The sequence below is a fragment of the Paralichthys olivaceus genome, chromosome 18, assembly GCF_024713975.1.
Source record: "Paralichthys olivaceus isolate ysfri-2021 chromosome 18, ASM2471397v2, whole genome shotgun sequence".
Classification (NCBI taxonomy): Eukaryota; Metazoa; Chordata; class Actinopteri; order Pleuronectiformes; family Paralichthyidae; genus Paralichthys; species Paralichthys olivaceus.
The window spans coordinates 5185505-5210092 of NC_091110.1; the positions used below are offsets into that span (position 1 = coordinate 5185505).

At 41.5% G+C, this 24588-nt stretch overlaps 1 protein-coding gene across 7 annotated transcripts in view; it reads left to right on the forward strand.

The window, feature by feature from the left end:
* Window positions 1–23114, forward strand: part of LOC109626377 (electrogenic sodium bicarbonate cotransporter 1-like) — a 32698-nt gene extending 9584 nt beyond the window's left edge. The window contains exons 4-27 of one of the 7 annotated variants that reach the window (XM_069513760.1): window positions 2328–2460; window positions 4253–4413; window positions 4503–4682; window positions 4893–4988; window positions 5886–5962; window positions 6734–6891; window positions 6998–7085; window positions 8537–8691; window positions 9513–9629; window positions 9850–10024; window positions 12331–12464; window positions 13700–13962; window positions 14331–14383; window positions 14496–14681; window positions 16351–16464; window positions 17025–17186; window positions 17595–17773; window positions 18653–18725; window positions 19348–19416; window positions 19631–19804; window positions 19908–20072; window positions 20235–20328; window positions 20613–20690; window positions 20813–23114. In XM_069513760.1, the coding sequence (XP_069369861.1) occupies window positions 2328–2460; window positions 4253–4413; window positions 4503–4682; window positions 4893–4988; window positions 5886–5962; window positions 6734–6891; window positions 6998–7085; window positions 8537–8691; window positions 9513–9629; window positions 9850–10024; window positions 12331–12464; window positions 13700–13962; window positions 14331–14383; window positions 14496–14681; window positions 16351–16464; window positions 17025–17186; window positions 17595–17773; window positions 18653–18725; window positions 19348–19416; window positions 19631–19804; window positions 19908–20072; window positions 20235–20328; window positions 20613–20656 (3050 nt within the window). In that variant the 3' untranslated portion in view covers window positions 20657–20690; window positions 20813–23114. The remainder of the gene's footprint in view (window positions 1–2327; window positions 2461–4252; window positions 4414–4502; window positions 4683–4892; window positions 4989–5885; window positions 5963–6733; window positions 6892–6997; window positions 7086–8536; window positions 8692–9512; window positions 9630–9849; window positions 10025–12330; window positions 12465–13699; window positions 13963–14330; window positions 14384–14495; window positions 14682–16350; window positions 16465–17024; window positions 17187–17594; window positions 17774–18652; window positions 18726–19347; window positions 19417–19630; window positions 19805–19907; window positions 20073–20234; window positions 20329–20612; window positions 20691–20812) is intronic. The other 6 variants (XM_069513758.1, XM_020082265.2, XM_069513762.1 and 3 more) reach the window with 6 other exon arrangements.
* Window positions 23115–24588: the final 1474 nt, after the last annotated feature.

Sequence of the window (24588 nt, forward strand, 5' to 3'; positions counted from 1 at the left end):
ATAACTACTCAACACAGTGGTGGATTGCTTCATGAATTCAAAAGCCTTACTGGCTGTAGATTCCTGGCCTTACCTTAACCTGTAGCATTTTGTGTATGTATGGTCCAAACATGGTGACATTTGTGTGAATGTAAACAGAGATGATGGTTGTTCATCCATAGTTTTCATATCAGACTGTACATCAACAGCCGGTGGGACAGACGTGGAACCAAACTAAACAGAGGAGCAGGTTTTAAACTGACCTCTGGTACACACACACACACACACACACACACACACACACACACACACACACACACACACACACACACACACACACACACACACACACACGGCCTCCTCCTGCTGTATCTCCATAGAAGATCTGAACTGTAAACAGTGGTGTGAGGTTGAAAGAGAGGACAAACCCTGTTGTATTTTGAGGCCCGAGTTGCAACTGGTTATTTCCTCCTGTTGAGCACTAAAGTTTTCCACATTACCGTTTTGCCCTTTTATTTAATAAGAGGACACGTTGCATCTTGTGAACTCGTCTACTATCCACAGTGGAACCCCTTGCTTCCACGAAGGGAATAATCGAAGTGCATTATGGGATTCTGGAGCTGCATCTGTCCTTAGCTCTGAAGTTATGTTTAGTTCCCTACATGTATGGGCACGTTCAGAGGAGGTGGGGTTGTGTGGTGTAGCATTGCATACTGTAAAGATGCAGCACAAGGCGACGGCCAGAGAATCTGATGTGTGGGTTAGGCTGACATGTTCCAGACGTCAGAAACCCAGATTCTAAACACAGACACTGGCAGGCGGAGCGCACGGAGCACTCCACTCCGCTGTTTAGCACTCCATCTAAATGTTCATAATCCTGTTGATTCTGTCAAACCCCATGGAGCTGCCCACTTTAAAGTTTATGTGTAACTGCAACAAAGGCCAGGTTTTCATTGATGACACTAGTCATGGGGCTTAAGTGGCGAGGGGTGTTGTGTACACTGTGTGGCGTCAAGGAACGTTGCTTGAAAAGTCAGGTTCTGCTAGTCGGCCGGACAAAGGGCGCAAAAATGGGGCGGGGGGGGGGGGCGATCGAGGTTGACTGTTTCTGATGTTTGTGTGTAGCCACATCTCCCTCATCCTAAAGCTGTTTCCAGTGTTTTAAAGACATTGACCTTTGTGTAGCTTAGTTGTTAGATTTTCTCGCTACGTAGAACTGTTCCAACGGGACTATTTTAAAAACGAGCATTCTAAGTTAAGCTCTGTCGGGATTAAAAGGTTACAGACGCTGTTTAGGTATTGGCCTGTAGAATCCTGACTGGTAAAGTATATGAAGAGAACGCTGCATAAATAGCCTCTTGTCTCTTAGTGTTCCACTTTGTCATCACTGCACTGTTGCACAACTTTCCTAGACCTGTAAGTAGTTCTTCTCACAATGGAAACCCATTTCCATAGAAAACAAAACATCAGGGTTTTCCCTTTTGTTTTGTAACTGAAACTCATGGTGACCACTGGCACACCTCTATACGTCTATAGATTCTGAAAAGGAAGATGAATATTTATCAGTGATAAATACTCATGTCAGTCCACTGGCAAAGATCTTTGCAAGTCCTCACATGAGGAAGTGAAAAGGGAATATTCCGAGAAAAGCTTTTTCCTGCTGTTGTAAAATTCCTCCCCTCTCGGTTAAATACCAGCAGTCCTGCTGGGGTTCAAACTGGTTGACAAACGTCTGACATACTGAGTATAGAGGCTGTTATTACCTCCTTTGTAGATCACTATGGCCAAAACAAACATGTAAAGATGCCTGCATTGCCTTTATACATTTACATCACTGTTTGTCCAAAACACAGCGACACCTTTTTAATTTGCAGACGAATGTGACGGTTCGTGCAACATGTCCGCAGTTGGAAAGGCTGACGTGGACCTCTGTTTTGCTAGATGGTTAAATTACTGTTGCTGTCATCATCTCTTCAAAACCAACTGCCGAAATATTCACTGACTTCCAGGTAATGTCCTGCAGGGGAGTCGTCTGCTATATACAACAATACGCTTTAACCAGAAACACGTCATTCCAATGTTCAATCTATTTTGTGTATAATTTTGATAACAGAATAAATAATAGTGCATAAATAGTGAAGTTGTAAAGTTGAGACCTCCACCACTGTCCCAGGCTAATACCACCAACTGGATGTTTTCAACCAAACCTGTTATAAAGTTCTTAGGGGGGGGTTCAGACTGTGGTGTCAATGCAGTCTCCTGTGTGCCCCTGGTAACAAGAGCTGAGCTTATATGAAGTTCAACAGGATTGATTTGTTCCATCCTAACATGCCTCTTCCTCCTTGCAGTTTCTCCAGCTGAGAGGATAAGGTTTATCCTGGGGGAGGAGGACGATGGCCCCCCACCACCTCAGCTCTTCACTGAGCTGGACGAGCTGCTGTCCGTGGACGGGCAGGAGATGGAGTGGAAAGAGACGGCCAGGTGAGTCCCGTGTCCTTCAAACCAGACATGCAAGCCTATACCACCCCCTCTTTATTTTTAAAATGAACAGCCTTGGGCTGTGTAGTCGAAAAAAGGTCCCGCCTCACAATCCCTGTGCAGTCAACGGAACACAATCCCTTTATGAATAATCACGTTTTGTATGTGTAGGGAAATAGGCCGTGCTCCAGTGAACACTCAGTCTGTTCTTATCTGACTGAGATCTGTAGTACCTGCTCCGTGGGTCCAGGAAACTGCGGAAACTCCCACATGGCCAGAACAAGCCTCAATGTTACAGTTGGCTCTAGAGCACATTACATTTGGGCAGCAAATTATGGCTTCTGATTATGTGACACAACGTCAGAAGCTGTAAACAAATCGAGATATATTTAGGATTGCAACTGAGGAAGTTGAGCATTTTAATGATATCACATTGGTTTCTATTCCCTGTTAAATAAGTGCACTGTTTCTTTTGTTCAGATAATCTTATCTTAAAGGGCAATAACCAGTTTCATGCATCAAAGTCAGGTTACAGTTTTTTGGCTGCACTACTTTGTTTTGTATGTGAAGGGGGAAAAAATGTACAAAGCTCCAGACAGAGCAAATTCTGATGAATAGCCTTAAGTCATAGTACTTGAGTCAGTGTGGTTTATGTCTGAAGACTACCTGTCTGAAAATGACAAACCTGAGAGGGTGGAGGTAGTCTGCAGGCTTCTACTCCTCTCTGCTTGAGACCAGCGGAAGCCTTGAGGCTACGTCAGATGCTACCAGCATAAAACATCTGAATCTTCGACTGTGGGCGGTTGAGGTGCTTTGTGTAGGTGCCAGGTTCTGAAGAGAGATGTATGTAGTAAAAATGATGACGCCTCTGGTTCAGAGTCATACATTTTCAGTTTTTTAGGTGGTTTTCCATGGCAATGTTATGCTTTTAAATTGGTAGAGTCCTGTTGCTTGTGAAAGTCCAATACATATTCATAATAATGTAGTTGAAGAAGAAAGAGCTCTATATTTTCACACAGATGAAAGTAAACGTAATTTTTTCCAGATGTCAGCATTGTTATTCTTCATTTGGATAGTGAAAGAGTGAGTTACATAAAAAAAGGGAAGTAAATGAACTCCTTGAGGTCGACAGTTCCTCCATGACCAGGCTCCTCTCCCACTAAGATCGCTGATCACAGGCATGTCGACCATCGCCAATGGGATATTCTATCCTCAGAGGAAACCCCATCCCCAGGCCTCAGGAGAATGCCTCTTTGTACTGGTGGGATGTGAGGCATCATTATTAATAAAACGAGTCCTTGTCCTGAATCTTAACTTGGATATTAAGCTTTCCGTGTCCGTAAAAAGTGTCGTTGTTTCTCGATTGAACCTTGTGTGTGATCCACGGGCCATGTAATGCTATTTACGTTCCAGCATGATATGCATTTCCCGAAGTCTAGAGATTTATTTTTTATTTCTACTCTGTCCTGCATCCCCTATGCCCCATGAACTCCCATGAACTGTGTCCAATTCAAAACACAGTGGGGTTGTTTTGGTAAAGAAAAGTGAACCCGTCTAGTCTCCTTTTGTTCACAGCCCGTATTTGTTCATAAACTTATAAAAGCCACTATTATGTACACGTATTTATATTTTGCTGTGGCCTTTCAGGAACTTGCCCGAGAGAGGAGAGAACAAAAAAGATTTTAAAAACTCTCGTATATGGGCTTTTTGCTGAAATGCCACATTTATTGGCAAGGTCCAACAGTGGTTAAAAAAAAATGTCCAGCTCTCTAAATATCTTTCCTCCTCTGTCCAGATGGATCAAGTTTGAGGAGAAGGTGGAGAAGGGAGGCGAGCGCTGGAGTAAGCCTCACGTGGCCACGCTGTCCTTACACAGCTTGATGGAACTCAAAACGTGCATCGAGAAGGGCACGATCATGCTGGACCTGGAAGCCTCCACACTGCCACAGGTTGTCGGTAAGCGGCGTTGCATGTGCCCAAGAACACCCGAAACACCAGCAGACATTCCAAAGTTTTCATCTGGTTCCAATCTGTCGCCCTAACAGAGATGATCACCGACAGCCAGATTGAGAACGGTCAACTGAGGTCGGACCTGAGGGAGAAGGTCATGTACACACTGCTTCGGAAGCACCGCCACCAGACCAAGAAGTCCAACTTGCGCTCTCTTGCAGACATTGGAAAGAGTGTTTCCAGTGCAAGCAGACTGTTCTCCAACCAGGAGAATGGTAATAAAACTCAATCCTTTTCACTTGTTTTGTTTCTGTCTTCTCACTTGTTTGTACAAACTCTTATACTAACTTCTGTTTTTCTAATACAACCTCTTTTCCTTTTTTTCCACCCTCTCAACCTGGTGTTCCTTCTCCTTTTCTCTCCTTTCCTTCCTTCTCTCTGGGTCTGTACGCTGCCTCTCACTTCCTGCATCTGGGGCGTAATAGCACGCAACCCCCCTGAGCAACCTGTGCCTTGTTTAAACCCACAAGACTCAGAGGAACCATGTGAGGTCATGAGGAGCTCCAGCATGGGATACCTCTGTAAGTGAGGTGGCGCTGTATGAAAAGCAGTCTATTTGGAACACCCTCCAGGGCTGTATGCTAACTTCTTTTTTACATATAGCGCTGGTGCTACAGAGGTTGATAGTTTAGTCGCACAGGCCACAAAGATGTCGTATAAGTAAACATCTGTGAGCATCTCTGAAAACAATCAAGGGTGTAGTGCACATAAACTGGTATTAGACAAGCAAATTACTTGTTGCTCTCGAGGCACAAAAGTATCAAACCTTAACAAGTTGTTCTCAGATAATCTCTTGCTTTAACATTACAACTGTATAAAAATGTCGATATATTTGAATTAGCTGTTAGATTCATATCATAAATAGACATATATAGTTATATTGAATTAAGAATGTGTGTAAATGACTAGGAACAAACAGTTCTGTGTGTGCATCGCCAACCAGCCCTGTCAGTTGGTGGGGGGATTGATTTGTGATGTGAAAATACCTCTTAAAGTTAATTCATCAAGTTGTAATGTCATTTAATTAAACTCTCCTACAGGCTGTCATGTGTAAAAAGCTTGATGTGTGTTTCTCGGTGTAAACACATAGATGATGTATAGCCTCACTCAGAGTAAGGTTAAATATGCCAATAGTTGCCTAAGCATGTTTCTGCTGACTCGTACCTAAGAACACCATGTATCCCAGCTCTCCTCTCCCTGCAGTGCTTGAATGAATGACCATCTGGCATTAGTCCTAAAGCTTAAGCTCTGCCACATTTAGCTTGGTCCTGATGTTTCTGGCTCTCTTCGTGTACTTTCCCCGACGCCTTTCTTTTCTTGGCCTCATCTTCTCCCTTGGCCGCCGTGCGTCTCAGTTGAAGCTCTGCAGTCTTGCCTGCGGCCTCTTTGATCCCAACAGTGTCTTTATCTCTCTGCAGGTAGCCCAACGACCGCCCATCGCAACCTCACCTCCAACAGCCTGAGCGACTTCTCTGACAAACCAGAGAAGGATCAGGTAATGCGTTTGAGTGTGTCTCTCTAGAAATGATGTGCGACCTAGTGCCAGTTCCATTCACAAAGCAGCACTATGCAAGGTCATGTGTTGGGCTGTGTGTGTGTGTGGCCGAGCTTGTGAGCCTCACATACTGGCAGATAAGACCCCTGGCTCTCTCCCTGCACTGTGCAACAAAAGCTCACTGTCTCCTGTCTTTGTCATGCGAGTTTCTATCATCAGCACATACAGTTTCTCTCTGTGACTCATGGTTTGGTTAACTGGCTGTGTGGTCGAGAGACACACGGCACGCAGATGAAACATCGCTGAAGCAGTTAAATTGTAACAAGTGGCATTAACACTGCAGCAACTATGAAAGCACGAATTTGTCATCTTGCAAGTGAGGTATTTTTCTGTCATCTAGAGCTTATGTGTCTTTTATAGAATCTAAAATAAGCACAGTGTGGATTATACACGTGACTATAGATGCAGTTTCATACCCGACCAGTAAAAAATGTTTATCCGGTGGCATAAAGTCAAGCTGCTGTTCAGCAAATAATTGTAGGAAAGGGAGTGGACTCCCTGCCTGGGTACAGCAACATTTTAATTACTGCACTTATTTGATATGTCATCCATTAATCATACAGCATGTGACAGAGAGAGACATTTCAGTCTGTATGTCCTTCTCCTTTTTAAATCTGTATCTCATAACACATCACTGGCCCCGTCCTTTTTAGTAATTTGTCTGACCTTTTCATTCACCCCCTCTCTGTCCTCCTCTCCCTGTCGTGACAGTTGAAGAACAAATTCATGAAAAAGCTGCCCCGCGATGCAGAGGCATCAAACGTGCTCGTTGGAGAAGTTGATTTCCTGGAAACCCCCTTCGTGGCATTTGTTCGTCTGCAGCAGGCCGTCATGCTGGGGGCTCTTACCGAGGTCCCTGTACCTACAAGGTATGAATGTAACACTGTTACCATCACTGAGGTTGAAGTTACACATAAACGGTCACCGGCTTATTTTGATGTAATGTTCCCCAACATCTTATTTCCTCCTTGTTAGATTTCTCTTTGTGCTGCTGGGCCCCAAAGGTAAAGCAAAGTCTTATCATGAGATTGGAAGAGCCATCGCGACCCTGATGTCAGATGAGGTACGTCATGGTTATTGTAATTTTTCTCTTCACTTTCTCTCTTGTTTAAATTCACTCTTGAGCAGAGGGATTGGTCTGGTTTTAGTGGTATCTGTACTTGCATTAAGAAATTGTGAAATGTGGATATATAGAGGACCAAAGGAACACTTCTCTTTATCTCACTGTTGATGCGTCTTTAGGCTCTGATTGACTAATTAAGCCTGGATTAATGGGACACGGGATTAATGGGCATCCTGACATAGCTAATCTTTCAGACAATAAACCACTTCATTAACATTTCGAAGTTGCATGTATAGAAAGGACACTGATACTTTTCTTTCTACCCAGTGTAAATGATGCAAATTAACTCTGTTAGCGTGTACGCAACAATGTTTACGGTGGCCAGCTAGCCATTGTTGGCAATTAAAACCATCTCATATAAACGCATTACGCAGCACTTCACACATTCTAACACCGTAGTAACACGTCCACAATTTCAAAAGTTAACCTCATCAGTGGTACAGGTTCTGGAAAAACAGTCGAGGTAGTTAGATTGAATGATAGATTAAATCTCTAGGGAAACCAAATCACTGGGAATCCATCTAATAGTTGTTGAATTATGTCTGTGTGGATCAAAGTGTTGTTGACTGATGGCCATTATCAGCTGATAATCAATATATATTTTTTGCCATCGCCTCCACCTCATCAGAGCTGCTCTGGGCTGACCCGCCACACTTCCTACTTGTCCTCTTGCCAAATCTCAGCTCTGTGGATATTGCTGTGTTAATCATCACAGCAGTTAGCCTGGCCCAAAGCTTAACTGTTAAAGCTGCGGGTTGAACTTCAGGTTCACAAATGTGTTTTGGTGGTAGCAGCATAAAGACATTATGCCTAACAATGTTGGTGTTTATCATCTTTCTGTTATAGGCCTGTTATAGCTGCCAATGTTCTTCACTTCTTTGTAGTGACTAAATCTTGCTGTGTTGTCATGAGTGTCAACAGGCTGCTCATAATGTTCTTAATCCCTGTAGCACCTGGCTTGCCAACTTCCACAGGCTTCAGCTCCTTCCGAGTGTATCTCATATGTCAACACAGCAGGATAGGAAGTGGTTTCCAGGATTTCCTCAAGTTAAACTTTAGCCCCTCGGCTCTCTTGTGACAGTTGCGTCATGAGTGTATGAAATGTTTGTGTTTTTGAGCAATGCTGTCGGGGGTAGTACTGCACCCCTCTGTTCTTGTGGTCCCAGGACACACATGGAGGATGACACATAATTTAGGTTGATTGTGAAAGAGTGTAGAAAATGATGGACTGTGCTGCACTCTGTGTCCAGCCCTTGTGGGCACTAGTCTCCAGTGTAATTGTGCATTTTGTTTTTGTTTTTCTCTCCAAAGCCCTGGATGAATAATTAAGCACATGTTACATTATTGATTAGGCGATTGCTAATAGGGTGGTCATGTTTGTTTGTCGGCAGGTGTTCCATGACATCGCCTACAAAGCGAAGGACAGGCAGGACTTGCTGGCTGGTATCGAGGAGTTCCTGGATGAGGTCATCGTCCTGCCCCCCGGCGAGTGGGACCCTGACATCAGGATAGAGCCGCCCAAGTCTCTTCCCTCCTCAGACAAGAGGTCTGCCCTAATCCAAATGAATGAAGTCACTGCATACAAATCTATTCAGTGTGTTGCATGAAACATGCAGCATGAAAATCACATTGCATGGAAAGTCGCTCCACACCAGTGATGGTATCTTCTGTTGATGAGCAGCCACACATGACACTTACATTTAAATGCAAAAACAGTTTTCCTTCTAGTTAAGCAAACTCTAGAGTTTTAGTAAGAGCAGCAGGAGTTGAAATGAGACACAAATTAAACAGACTGGCTCACTTACAAACATTAAACATGAAATATTTACCTAAAAGTTGTCATCATAAGCAAACATGAGCTGCCATGGTGGTAAAACCAGACCAAAGTCCTTGAGTGCACACAAATTAGTGCCCTCTTTCATGTTTATGAATTCAAATTCATTTATGAGATGTTTCCTAAACACCTCACACATAAAATGAAGTTATAGTACATGTAAGACATTCTTAAGATTAGAGAGAAATTATATCAGGGGGACATAAACATGTAGATTGAGCATAGTTACACCATATATAACAGAAGGTGTAGTATGTGTCACTAAGAACAGGACAGTGCTCACATCACACTAAAATGTATCAGTTATGTAAAATAAGCATAATTGTAAATGGGCTTAGGTTTTCTTCTAAAACATAAAAACCATAGATGTGATGTCCTGTGTGACATGTCTCTGTAAAATCATAATGTTTATCAGTTGTATGATGGGGAAAAGTGATTTGACGACACATTTTTTTTAAAGGTGCCTGATAGACAAAACAATACTGGATGTATTTTCTCGACCTTATTGACAGTTTGTCTTTTTCTGTTCTAAGGAAGAACATGTACGCCGGATTAGAGCCACCTCAGATGAACGGTGACGCTCCCCATGATGCGGGACATGGAGGGGGAGGAGGTCACCAGGTCGGAGAGGAGCTTCAGCGAACTAGAAAGTAATTCAGTTTAAGATTGAAATCGTGATTATGACCTTACAGGGTGTGATTACTGGCAATGTCAAGTGTAAAGTAAAAATCATTGTCCGGGAGAATATTTTCGTCTCAGACTCTTTGACCTTTCAGTAAGTTTCTGATGAGGAAATGTTCGACACATGAACAAAGAAAGCTTTTTTCTTTCTTTGGAAACTCTCCAAGCTCTAATGATCCCGTCTTTCAGGTTCTGCGGAGGTCTTGTCCTGGACATCAAGCGGAAGCTGCCATTTTTTGCCAGTGACTTCTGTGATGCACTACACATCCAGTCTCTGTCTGCCATCCTGTTCATCTATCTGGGCACTGTTACCAATGCGATCACATTTGGAGGCTTACTTGGAGATGCTACAGACAGCATGCAGGTAACCCATCCTTTCACTCCTTATGGTAGCGTTTTATTATATCTACATCGAGTGAGGCTTTCCTGTTTGCAGTGAACGAGGGCTGCATTCAGCCTGGATAAAACATAGCAAAACATTTATTTAAACTGAGGTGTGTCGAACTCCCTGCTGCTATATATCGTGCAGCTGTGGCCATTCTTGGCATTCTTTTTGGAAAAAAAGTCAACTGCTGACAGAAAGAGGAGCATAATTATTAATATGAAGCTAATTATATAAACAACAAGGCTGACATTATAATGCTTGAAAAGATGAGTTTGTGGAAATTAAACCATAAAATAAGCAAATATTAAAAAACCTTTATCTTTTTGTATTAAATAACATAAAATACTTGAGACAAACATGTCGCTGCTGAACAGGCAACACCTTTGACGTGCCCACTAAAGGAGAGAAAATGTACCTCGAAGCACATTGCACCCATTTTGTTCAACCGGAATCTGAAAGAAAACGGTGCATAATGTGTTTGTACGTGCACCAGATTATCTTCCAGGTTGTGTTATACCACATGATAAAACTTGAACCCTTAAAGATGAACTCTCACCTAAATTTTGACCTGAATCCAGATGAAACCAGATGAATTCAGTTTGTGCTCAGGTGGCTCTGACTCTTTCGTGATAATTGTGCCTGGATAGATCTACTGATACTTCTAGATCTACTGGTTCTCTTGTGGCTCAAATTGGTCTCCAGAGTGTCCATATCAAGTCTCTATTGCACATAAGGTAACCTGAAATAGCTTGTACTAAAATAAACAGTGGTACTCAGCATTTTTTTAAGTAAAGTACAAATAAATAGACACAAATGTACTCAAGTAAAAGTGCCACCTTAACTTTTTTACTTGGGTAAAAATAAGTACTTTTTTCATTATTAAGTATTAAAAGTACTTGTTTAGTGCAGCCTGTTCTCTAATGCATTGGTCTATGACATCATTAGAGTCGGGCAGCAGTGGCTCTGCTGCTGCAGGAGTGATTTTCTCTCATTATAGGAGGCGGGGTCTAATGTTACGAACTCGCTCTGATTGGATCAGATTCATATTCATTGGATTCACACAAACATGAAACAGCACTGGAGTAGAAAACATATATTTACAGTTATATGTCATGTAGGAAAGGTGAAAAGTACAGTAATGAAGTAAATGTACTTTGTAACATCCCATCCCTGTGGTTTCTTTCTTTCCTTGCTGTGTCTAGATAAAGTAAATCACTTTCAGATGTGTGATTTATTTTCTCCTCCATCATAGCTCTGTGTTTTCGAGTCACTTCAGCTGATAAGCTGCTAATTTGCAGCTCAAAGGCTCATACTGCATCCATCTGCTGTACCTGCTGTTGACAGCACAGCATATGGAAGAGTCGTACAGTTGTGGTATGACGATGGCGTGCACTGCTTGCCTGTGCCCCTGATAGCTGTCACTTGTCCAGTGACTAAGGTGTGCTCCCGTCGGCCTCTCTGCCCCTGCCAAAGAGCTGCGTCCTGTCAGACCTGCGGAGCGCCAGCCCTCGGGGGATTTGCCCGGGCTGTAAATAACCACAGATCCAGATTACTTAGCCACTGCAGCCTCGTCATAGCTCTGCGTTTCCAGTGACTCCCCCTCCTCCCCCACCCGGAGTGGAAGAGGGGAGTGATGCAGGAGAACAACCGAGGGAATCCCTGCCCCAACCCCTCTCTCAACACGGGTCCTAGAAGCAGAGCCTGTAGTACTTCAATGACTCATTTATGGACTGTATCTATGCAACTTGTAAAATACACACATACACGTATGCAGAAAAGATAATGACTGGAAATCAAACAGACCTTTCCTGATGAGCCAGAAGAGCAGCTGCATGATGTGTGTGGACAAAACAAAAGGTTCCAGCTGAGCCAGCAAGAGTAATCATGTTTAAGTTTAAAAGGCTCAAGAAGGTGTGTTGGAAGACATATGCTCAAAACTGATGCAGGTTTTCTGTTTGCATCTCTGGTAGTTAATATTCAGCCTTTACTTTGGAGGTTGAGACCTCAGGTACACAGCAGGGAACAGGAAATCAACAAAACATCCAAAGATGCCAAGAAAACATAAATAAAAAAAGTAAAAGCCTTGAGAATAAATACAGTCAATTCATTTTAATTTAAAGCAAATTAGTAAACTGCAGGAGGTCAAATTAGGTGCGATCAAAAACTTATATTGCCTTAAGGGTAAACATGAGTTGAGCTTCAGCGTCGTGCTCACCCTATGAATGTGCTCTATCAAAGTCTAAGCATGTGTGTAAACTCTCCACTTTGTTTTGTGTGTGTTGCAGGGAGTGCTGGAAAGTTTCCTGGGCACGGCGCTGACGGGAGCGGTGTTCTGTCTTCTGGCCGGTCAGCCCCTGACCATCCTTAGCAGCACGGGCCCGGTGCTCGTCTTCGAGAGGCTTCTCTTCAACTTCAGCAAGTGAGTAGTTACTGATCAGACCCGGTCACTTTAAAAAGAAAAGTAGCCTGGGAGATATTTATAGGTGACAGAAATCCTGTCCTCCTGAATATGAAGCAGAAACACAATGACTATAAATGGATAATTCACAGTCACAACTGACAGCTTGAGCTTTAAGGGTTGTTTAAATAAAGAATATCCCTTCATAACTTTTTTAGCTTTGTATAAATCCCAGGCAGGAACATATTGTTCCAGGTAAAGTTGCTGATTGTGAATTTCTGTCTCCTGTCCACACAGATCCTATTTTATAACTAGATTTAAGTACATTCAATAAAATCATTACCGCCTGTAATAAAAGTAACAATGAAAAACTCTATCACTGCATATATTTGCACATATTTTGCTTTAGTTGTGCAGGTTAAACACATACAAGTTCTAAGTATCCGATTAGTATTAAAGGCTTTTAAACACTGACGTCTCCCTCCACTTTGTCTCCCAAAGAGAGTCTTAGGTTCCCTCATTCATAATTCACCCTCATTTCATTTTACACCGTGAGTGAAGAATGTCACGGTGTCCATGTCTCTGCAAATGTTTCCATGCTTCACGTCGGTGGCGGCTGCTGCTGAGTCAGTGGCAGCTGTGAGTCCGACTACAGCTGGCGGACATGTATACTCCACAGGTGGATGTGTTCCATGTGTGCCAAAAGCCTTTTTGTGACAGAGCGGCTCTGCTTTTGACTGCGAGTTGTGCACCCACACACACACGGAGCCAGTGCTTTTCCTCACCACTTCCTGTTCTCATTAAGCAGGCAATAAACATCGTCATTATCCACCCTCATGTTTGAGTAGCTCCGGTGTAATTCACACGCACATAAAACTTTACTTACCATTTTTTTTGTCTCCATTCTCTGTGCCCCGTCCTCACATCAAAGTGGCATTTGGCAAAAGCAGGGTGTAAAATCGTTTTCCTCTAATACAGGTTAATCTCATGCACCTTTGCAGACATGTGAACTACATACAACAACTCTGGCTGCAAGTCATAGCCTCAAAGGCAATACTGTTGTATTTTAAAGGCCCCAGGAGCCGTATGTAAGATTTACAAACCTTTTCAAAAAATGCACAAAGTGCCTAAACTTGACAGAATTCAGGTTGGTTATGAGGGACAGTGAATTCTTTGAGGGATTAGACATTTCTTGGAAATTATGCAAATTGGTGTAGGAATGCAATTGTTCTCAAATAGGAAATCTTTTTCCACAGAGATAACAGCTTTGACTACCTTGAGTTCCGGTTGTGGATTGGCCTTTGGTCGGCCCTATTCTGTCTGGTGCTGGTCGCCACGGACGCCAGCTTCCTGGTGCAGTACTTCACGCGTTTCACCGAGGAGGGCTTCTCCGCGCTCATCAGCTTCATCTTCATCTACGACGCGTTCAAAAAGATGATAAAGCTGGCCCACCACAACCCCATCAACTCTGAGTTCAACTCCAACTCCATCACGCTCTACGACTGCCGATGCGTGCCTGGTACGTAGCCTTCCACCGCTCTGCCACCTACACTCATGTTGACAACTACACCAGACATAAAGCTGAACAGTCGTATTTGGTTTTGTCCCGTTGGGCAGTGATATTACCAGTGCATGTCAAACAAAGCTTTCCACTTATTTTTTTCTGTGTTTACAGTGGAGATAACAAATGATACTCAAGTGTATCAGCCAGTAGATACCACTGTTTACTTTCTCAACAGCCCTATCAGTTTCTGTGTCGCAAATGACTCGGCAGAACTGTTTCAAGCTTGATGTCGACACGGATTAAAAAATGTCAAATGTGATATTGCAAGTAACGGAGGTTGTTGCGTTCATTTCGGTGATTAGATATTGTATCTCTTTAACCAGGCAACTCATCAGAAATCCTTGATGTCAGTGCCTGGACAAACAGTTCGGATCTGGTATGTAGTGTCCTTGTTTTTGTCACATTTCGTGGCAAGAATTCAAACAAAACTGTGGCGTTTTCTCCAGATATTGTTTCTTGTTGGTGAAAAGAACATTTTGTGTTTGCAGTCAGTGAATGCCACCTGGGCGTCTCTGACCAGGGAGCAGTGTGTGAAGTACAACGGGCAGTTGGTCGGAGAGGCCTGTGGCTACGTGCCTGACATCACCCTCATGTCCTTCATCTTGTTCTTCGGGACCTACACCTGCTCCATGGGCCTGAAGAAGTTCAAGACGAGCCGCTTCTTCCCCACCACAGTGAGCCACTTACTAATCACTGGATATGTTTTTTTCTAACTCTGGCCGCACAGTGAACCTCGCGGCCGATGACACAGTTACAGATGTTTGCGGTGTTCACCGTGCACATTTAACAAGCTGTTCTCAGTTTAGTCGCCAAGCTCAGGTGTCAATGTGGGAAGGTCAGATTTCACACTGTTAACTGTGTTTAAGGCAGGAAGCTCCACAGAGGCACATAAACTACAGTTGAACTCAAATGAGTAAACACACCTTTGGGTAAATCACCAAACAATAATAATAATGTTTACAGTGTTTATCATCTTAGTACAGCTGAGGCTGATGGGAATGTTTTAAACCAACCAAATTAGTTTGATATAAACTTGATATGGGGAAAGGTAAGAAAGTAAGATGAGATTACATTTTTGTAGGTTGCATTATTTTTTTTAGTTAGTTTTATGTTATCACAAAAGGCCCAACCTCTGTAACTCAATTTGTGCACCCATTGTTTGTCCGGGTTCCTTCAGCTTTGTCTGTGGTTCACGAGTATCCTGATACTTGGAACAAGACAGTTGTGGCGACAGTCCAGCCTCGTCCACTCGTTGTGACTCTCTCCCAAGTTATTGAATTGGCTTTGCTTGACAATCTTGTCAAGGCTGCAGCTTGAAATAAATAAATACATCAAATAATAAATATATTGAAATACATAAATAACTTTTTCATTACCAAAATGTATTTATCTTTCATTTATTTATGTATTTAAATATTTATTCCTGCATTTGTTTATTTATCTATTTCTACTTCTGTAAATTTTTGTCCCTCATATTCTTCAGTCTTGTTTAAAACCTGTTACAATTGGTTATTCACCAACTGCTGAACAACTGCTTCTCCTTTACCAGCTATATTTGCACTGACTGCACGTGCAGTGATAATGTGCACAGTCAGCGAGGTGAATCAGTGTTTACCTAAAAATACTGCAGTTTAGCTGTGTGTAGGACTTTTGTCAAACGCATGAAGAGCTACAGTGGAACTCAGCAGGGTTCATACCTCTGCCAAGGCCCAGCAGTCCCCTTAAATTCAATCAAGCTGCAACAAATGTCACCCACTCATAGATATCAGTTCCCGAAATATGAATTATTCACAAAGAAATCAGCTTCAGTGTTAAAGGTACAGTGTGTAGAATTTTGTGATATCTATTGTTGAAGTTTTATGTTGCAGCTGAACACCCCTCACCTCACCCTCCCCTTCTAAACAGTGGGAAACCTTCAGTTTTCATAAAAACTCAAAAGGTGTTTAGTTTGTCCAGTCTGGACTAATGTAAAAAACATGGCGGCCTCCGTAGAGAGGACCCCCTCGATATAAAGTATTTAAATATAAAGGGTCTTTTCTGGGGTAAAGAAAACTGCAATTCATACAATTTAGATGAAACGAACTTGGCCTTTAAAGAAAGTGATTTCAAAATTAAATCCTAGATCCACACACAAATTTGATGGGTTCTTTCCCGACCCAAACTACATTCTTCCACCGTGTTTCGTTGAAATCCATGAAGTAGTTTGTGCAGAATTTTGCTTACAAACCACCAGGGGTGAAAACATACCCTCCTTGGCAGAGGTGAACATTTCAATGCAGCCAGTTGTTCCTTCTACGACAATGTAAAAAATAAAACCTGCTGTAAATGTTTCTCTCCTTCCAGGTGAGGAAGCTCATCAGTGACTTTGCGATCATCTTGACCATTCTCCTCTTCTGCGGCGTGGACGCGTTTGTCGGTGTGGACACTCCGAAGCTCATAGTGCCAAGTGAATTCAAGGTACGTACCTCACATTGCATAAATGTGCGCTTGCAATAACCGTCATTATTGCGCTGTGTACTTGAAATCATTGCACTGTATGAGTTGAGATGTGAGTTTCCTATAATTCTGCACGTTCCTGCAAGAAAGCCCCCTTTAATTCTCTGAAACCTCAGGATAAAGCTTTCCCAGTGCATCGCCCAGTAAGTGATACATATTACCTGAAACTAAGACAAAGTCGTTCTCAGAGGTTGCTGAGCTCAAATGTTCCTCAGCTGGCGTTAAACCCACGCCCCCCCCACCCTGACAAAGAGAAAGGGAATGATGGGGTAGAGGAGCGGGCACCTGCATCAAATGGCAACCTGATTATTGTTGATGTGAGAACACAGACGGTGTTGTAGTACAAGCACAGAGCCAGCTTTGTTTGACCAGAGTCTTAGTTCACAGCTTTCTGTCGTGTAATGATGCACCAGTCGTCCCAGACTCTGTCCACATATCCAGTTTTCCACGTCTAAAAGTTCCGGACTGCGTTTGTGCAGAAATATTAAAGTGCACTCCTGTTTTTATTATTTGTCTTTCAGCCCACAAATCCACAGAGGGGCTGGTTTATTCCTCCTTTTGGAGGGAACCCCTGGTGGGTGTACCTGGCAGCCGCGCTCCCCGCTCTGCTGGTCACCATTCTGATATTCATGGATCAGCAGATCACTGCGGTGATCGTCAACAGGAAAGAGCACAAACTCAAGGTTGGTGCACCACCTCAAAGTTTCATTCTTGGATTAACCCGGCGACCCGGTGCAAGTCCATCTCCTTCTTCTTTTAAATGGCTGATTTGTAAAATAAAAGTTTGAATATAAAGTTTAAATCCACTCTTTGTGTCCTCCTGCACTCTAAAAATGCTTTCCCACGACACCTGGAATATTTTGCAGAGAATTCTTATTGGAAAAAAATCTAAATCTCTGCATTCCATGTGCCGTTTTGGCCTAAAATAGTCAAATCTTTCCTCTTAACAATATCCTACAGCATATTGTGTAAATAAATGTCCTGAAATACTGAGGACTCCTCAGACACCTCAGGGATTATGGTGTCTGTGGTTTAATTCTGATGAAGCACATTCTTCTTCTCTGCCGTCTTAACCTTGTGTCTCCTCTCAGAAAGGGGCAGGCTATCACTTGGACCTGTTCTGGGTGGCCATCCTGATGATCATCTGCTCTTTCATGGGTCTGCCGTGGTACGTGGCGGCCACGGTCATCTCCATCGCCCATATCGACTCTCTGAAAATGGAGACCCAGACGTCGGCCCCCGGGGAGCAGCCGAAATTCCTGGGTGTCAGGTGAGTTCACGCAGCTGCCAGGAAAATGGCTTCTTATTGAATATAATGGATCTTTACACTCCTTTTCTTTTCCCAGAGTTAACTGTGCCAGGTAGTTTATTGCATTCATTTTGGATTCCCAGGTTTAGATTGATAACTGATCCCTTGAGCAAGTGGCTGGGGGACAGACTGTGTGTGACTGCTGTATAAAATCTGCACAGAATGTTGATCTTTATGCAAAAGTAAAAAAAACAAAAAGGATTTATGATGATAATGAGAAGTATAATCATGACCTTATTATTATATTACTAATATTACTAATTAAACAAAATAAAAAAGAAAGTTAACACGAAATTAAATATAATAATTAATATTTATAAAACTGCACTGGAGAAGAAAGGAAGATATGAGCGGTCTTTATCGATCAGAAAAGAAACGGAGGAATGCCCAAAAATAGAGGAAAATGTTAGAAAAGAAGTCAAACTACAGATCTATGTAATGTCTCATGCAAATATACATGTATTTGTACATCGATTGTTTTAAGAATAGATTTACTGAATAGTAAAAACATTGAAATGTAAAATTTGACGTGTTGGTCAGGGAAAAATGTGTGGTTACATGACAATTGTCTGATAGATGAACTGAGATATGAATAATTATTGTCAATTACAAGTTAATATAAATATATAGTGTATATACATTTTTAAAGAAGGCCGTCACTCAGTGCACCAGGTTAGTGTACTGTGTGTTTTAGCTGTTGGTTCTATAGACTAAGCTGCCACTTTAGAAACATGCTCCATGTTATTCGACTGTTTTTCAGTCCAGATTCAGATCTATTGTCTGAAGTTTGTGAGTTATTGACTAATCTTGTTCTTTTCCTCTTTCCCTCCTTCAATCCAGGGAGCAAAGAGTCACGGGGATCTTCGTGTTCCTCCTCACAGGACTCTCCGTCTTCATGGCCCCCATCCTCAAGGTAACGCTCCGGCTTCTTAATTCTTCTCTGGAAATGCGGATTACTGTCCTCCTCTCTTAGGACAAACTGCTGTCCCCTCTCTTAAATTTACAATAATTTCAAATCTTCTATTCATCCGATTAGCGAGTCCCACAGTAGAAGTAATGCGATGTGAAATAAGCACGTTCATCAGCGACCTAAACTGTGATTGCAGCTGAGTGTGGTCTTCTTGAGTTTTCATTCCGTCACTGAGGCCAAATCAAAAATGTGAAGTCACAGTGGAGGTTGGTGGAGCTGGGGCTCCCCCTTGTGGGCATTTACAATATTGTGCTTTCAGTGCGAGTTTATTGCCAGTTTATCACATTGTCTTTGACAAAGATGCAACGTGACTATTGATTATGCATCAGTTTCTTTTCAAATTCAGAACTACCTCATATTCAGTTGCAGCCATTATCTAGATGAACGTTTCTACACTTTCTTCCCACCTGCTGTAACGTGGGACTGTGAAAGATCATTCTGCTGCTCGTGCTGGACTGTTTCTAATTCTGAAAGAGACAAACAATTGCCATGTTTTCCACTTCATTGTTGAGGTTATCCACATGACATTAACACACCTTTTTTAAAACTGTGCTCTGTCTTTCAGTTCATTCCCATGCCTGTGCTCTACGGTGTGTTCCTCTACATGGGTGTGGCGTCACTCAATGGTGTCCAGGTGAGTCTGACCTTCCAGTATCTGCTAACCAGTGTTGAGCAAGTTATTTAACAAATTATATTCAATTACAAACTTTACTAGTTGTAAAGTAATAACTGTACTTTCATCATTTCCACAACCAGGAACAAAAATGTTTTTTTATATAAACTACACAAATATTATTGGCCGTCCGTCTGCACTGTGTCCAAGCTCTGAACCCGTCTGTCTGTATCAGTTCATGGACCGTCTGCTGCTGGTCCTGATGCCAGCCAAGCACCAGCCGGACCTGATCTACCTGCGACACGTCCCCCAGAGACGCATCCACCTCTTCACCTTCATCCAGGGCCTGTGTCTGGCCCTCCTCTGGATACTCAAGTCTACCGTGGCCGCCATCATCTTCCCGGTCATGGTGAGTCACTGGTGGACGGACAAAAATACTTGTGGTGCTCAAAATCAGGACACGAAGGCTAATTGGAATATTCCCTGTTTTATCCATTAATTCATTTTTTTAGATCTTGGCGTTGGTTGCCGTGCGCAAGGCCATGGACTACGTGTTCTCCCAGCATGACCTCAGCTACCTTGACGACGTCATTCCAGAGAAGGACAAGAAAAAGAAGGAGGATGAGAAGAAGAAGAAAAACAAGAAGAAGGGAAGCATTGACAGTGAAGCTGACTTTGTAAGTAAACCTTGATATTTTAAATGTGTAGATTAAAATTAATACCAGTACATATGACCTTTTCATATGTCCAGTGCTGTCATGTGATCGTCTACATCCTCTGTAGATCCTCACCTTTTAAAATAAATCCAAATGTGTTCATGTTCCTCCCTCCTCCCACAGTCTGACTACCCCTACCATGAAAATGTCCCCAGTATAAAAATCTCTATGGATTTGATGGAAAAGGAGCCCATGTTGGGGGATAAATCTTTGGATAGTGAGTATTAGCCAGTTTTTGCGTTTCTTTAGCATCAAGCGCTGCTCGACCTCTAACAGTCTTTCCTGCATGCACTAAATGACTTTAACATCTTTTTAAATGAACTCAATGCTGCTCTAACCACCAAGCTTGAAATGCCAATAGGTTTATCAAAATTAAAAGCTTATAAGCAGCTTTGTTGGTGCTTGCCTTTTTTTTTTTCCTTTAAAATTTCAGTGTTTGTGATGTATGTTTCTGAAAATGTCATTTTTATTTTTCTCTCTCTCTCTCTTCCCCCCCCTCAGGAGATGAATCCCAGACTTTCCTTAACACGCAATCGCCATGCTGAGCATTACTTCGAGTCTCCCACAGTGGCTGAGTAAGTGAGTACCAGGCCACATCCTCGTATTTTCCCCCAACAGGGAAATAAAAAAATGAGTAATTCACACTTTGTGATTCCATGCATCACGTTTAATGCTCATCTCTCACTTTCTTTCCTTTCCAGTCTTGAAAGAGGGTCGTACACGAAAGGTTTGCCGCAGATTCAAATAGGCCGCGACTCTGAGGATAACGGCTTCTTCTGGAAGAGGGGCTCTGAAACTGATCTGTGAATGAATTTTGTCCAAAGAACCCAGCAGAACTGAACGTCCCCTTTAGAACCAAATACAAACGGAATGAAAGCGTGCTTCTTAAAACTGGTCCTGAATTTTAATGAGGGCCATTTGACTGTTCCTTGTACGCGTGAGTCCCCGAAAAACAAAAGGGCTAATCAAAGTCATGTGTATGCAGTTTTTATAGGACATGAATATCTTATTAATGTGTACGCTAATAATTTATTAAGCGTCTGGCTAAACATGTATAATCATCAAAGAGGTGCAGGATATTGTAGGTTAGATAGATTCATATCATACTCATGAATTTTTATATGATTGTGTACATTTCCAGAGGCACTGCAGTGCTCTTTTTCTTTAATCCATTTATTTCCAAAGAACGTGGAACATGACTGGCCTCCCTCCTAATAGTTCAGTTTTCTTTCCTCCAGGAGTTATTTCTAATACTTCTTGAAGGTTCTGACTCGTAACCGATGGAGTTTTGAGATTTAAACATATCGAAGTTGTCGACATGCACGTGAAATCCTCCCTTTTTATATTTGCAGTGAACAAGAGGGCTACGAGGGGTCATCTATGCACAGTCAGGCGCAGCCATTAATTTTGTATTTAAGGGCATATTATATACATATATTATTTATCCAGCTGCCATCTAAGGCTGCAGATTCGTAACAACAGCATACAATGTTTGTTTTAACCCCACAAAGACTGGAACTTCTACTTGTTTCCAAATCTTTCTTTTCTTTCCTTTCTCCTTGTTTTTTTTTACATATATTTATTTTATTTAAACTCTCTGATGTTTGAATCTTACTCATGGCTTCTACTTTTTACTTCCCCCCTTTGTGCTAAATGTTTTCTGTGGTCTATATCCACTCGGCGGTCATTTTCCTGTTGTAGGGAGATAATACTGTAGATGTATTATACCTGTATGTAGCTCTACCTCTTATTTTCTGTAGGTGCCAGGCATGATATATTGATATTAACATCTGTTGTGCAATCATTTGTGATCAAACACTGCTTATGTTTTTTTCCAACTGGCACTGCATAGGATCTTATTCTGACACTTAAGATATTATATTTTCTTCAGTTATTTTTTTGTCCAAATGACATATGTACGATTTTAGTGTCTTTAAAGGGTAATTCCTGCAAAACTCAGTTTTACGTTTTTCAACCTAAAAGACACAATTTAAAAATCTTCCACCTATAATCACATGGAAAAGAAAACAAACTGGCATTATCTGTTAATAAAATGTCATTCAATATTTTCATGTACTAACGGGGCAGAGGTGATGTCCTGTCCCTTTCTAACCTGCCTGAATGAATCAGTTTAATCTTCTCACACACTTGACCAAGAATTCAACCCTCAAAGTCTACTTAAGTTGAATTTTCCTTTGAAATGTGATTATATTTAAAATGTGATAAAATGGAAATCTTTCAGTAAATTTTTATTATATTTTTAATGTTTTTTCTGTGTTTTTTTTTTTATTTTTTAAACTGATAATCAACAATCACTGTGAGATAATGCAATGTTTTGCTCCTGGAAGAACGCTTGCTTTATAGTGTGCGGAGCAAAAAGTGATTCAGTATAAAACAGATTATTTTTCTGCGAAAATCGTAAATGCATCATCATCATCTAACTTCTCTGTAGTGACGGTCCGATGAGCAGAGTGACACACCAGTCTTTAATATTGCAATATCGTGTGAATGTCTTTGTCGTGCTCTTCTTTGCTGATTGAATTAAAACACTGTATTCGAATCAGTAAATTTAAGATACCATTATTGCACATTTGAATGTAATGCATCTCCATCATATTGAAATGTTTCTGTATTTCCTTGAAGACAATCACGTGCACAATCGGTGCGGCTGTAGTGCAAATATAAGGGCTTCTGATTCCTGCTTTTCCCAAATCACATCAGTAGATGTCGCTGTGACGTGCGAGACTGTTAAAGTTGCTTTGAACCCAAAGGTCAAAAAAACCACTTTGTCTTCCACTTTGTTCTGTGAACTGTATCATCTCGTTTTTAGACCTGCTGATTATATGAAATATATGTTTGCTCTTAATCTGAAAACCAATTTTATACAAGCATCTAATGTGCTAGGTTATTCAGAAGGAAGCAGAGGTCAGTGGGATTTTTTTTAATGAAGTGATGTTTTTGAATGAGATCAATAAAACAGTCCAGATGATTCTTAAAAGATCAGTTATGTGTGTTCTTATTTTTATTTATTTTTTACTATACAGTTTGAAAGTGAAATGAGTAAGCGCTTTTAAAATGTGTCCACTGTTGAATTTGGATCAAATACATTTATAAATGCTCTTTAACAGAAACCATCTGGTGTGCGGGATTCAGACACGTGGAGTGCATGTGTGTGTCTATAAGTGGATGTATCAGGTTGAGTCTAAGCTGCAGACACCGTCCTCACATCCTGCTGCAAGTGCTCAGTGTCACAGCTGAGAGAAAAAAGAAAAGCTGCATAGTTTCCACGATCAAAGGACTCCGTGTTGGCTGTAATGAAACTAATTGGCTCATGACAGGGAATCACTGTGTACTTGCCAACATGAAAATATCTGAAATAATTAGCTCCCCCGTGTTTTTTTTCAGGACGTCCACTGAGCTTAATGATGAATATTACAGTGGTTGTCTAAGTGACTGGAAATAAGTGTTGTGACCATGAGAGCACACGAAGGAAGGCGTAACATCATGTTCTGTTAAATACTGCCAATGAAAGGTATAAACTTTGCTTTTCAATTTTAAAATTAAATATAGTAGATACGATAAGGGCATATAGTGGCTGATCCTCCTGTTCAGTCCCAAACTACATCAAATGCAGTAGTGACTCTAAAAAAAAATAACTGATTCCAAACAAAAACCTATAGATAAAGACAATTTTTGCATATAACACAAGATTTGTGACGTTGCCTGACAGCAGAAAAACACTTGTGTGGTGTGATGCAATCCACTACAACAGCTCTGCCTCTTTGAAACCTAGTTAGTGTCAGAGAGATGTTGATTCAACTTTATTAAATGTTTTGAAGCCAGGTCTTTGAGGTGCTCTTGTCCTGACTTGCGTTTTACTGAAAGTTGTTTTTGATATTTTTGATTGTCCTTGATATTAGACAATCTAGAGATGCGGGGTTGCATTTATAATTCAGTTATCCATGGTGAACCACTCTTACAGAGCTAAAATGAGATGGTTAAACTTCTCCGTGGCCCAAAAAATGTAACTGAATTGAATACCTTTCATATATATATTTGTTTTTAATTTATAATGTATTCTTCTTCTAGCCATGGATTTTATTATTTTTCTTGCGAAACACTTTGTAACTTTGTTTAGATAAGTGCTTTACAAATACAGTTATTATTATTATTATTATGCACAGTTGCCTTCACTGAACTGACATTCTAAGTGCAGGAAAACCAAAGGGCAGCTGTATTTGAAAATAAAAGAATCTATTTGTCTTTTTACATCTGTATGTGGATTTGGAGGTTATGGTGCCATTTAACCTCACTAATGAGTCAGACTTTATTGTCTTAACTAATTCCATCGTGTGTTATTGCTCTATAGATCAGATATTAACTTTAAGAGCAACCGTTGGGTTGTGCAGTTTTGAAAGGTCCGACAACTGTTTGCAAATAAAGACAATATAAAAGTTGGTCACATAGCCATGTGGTC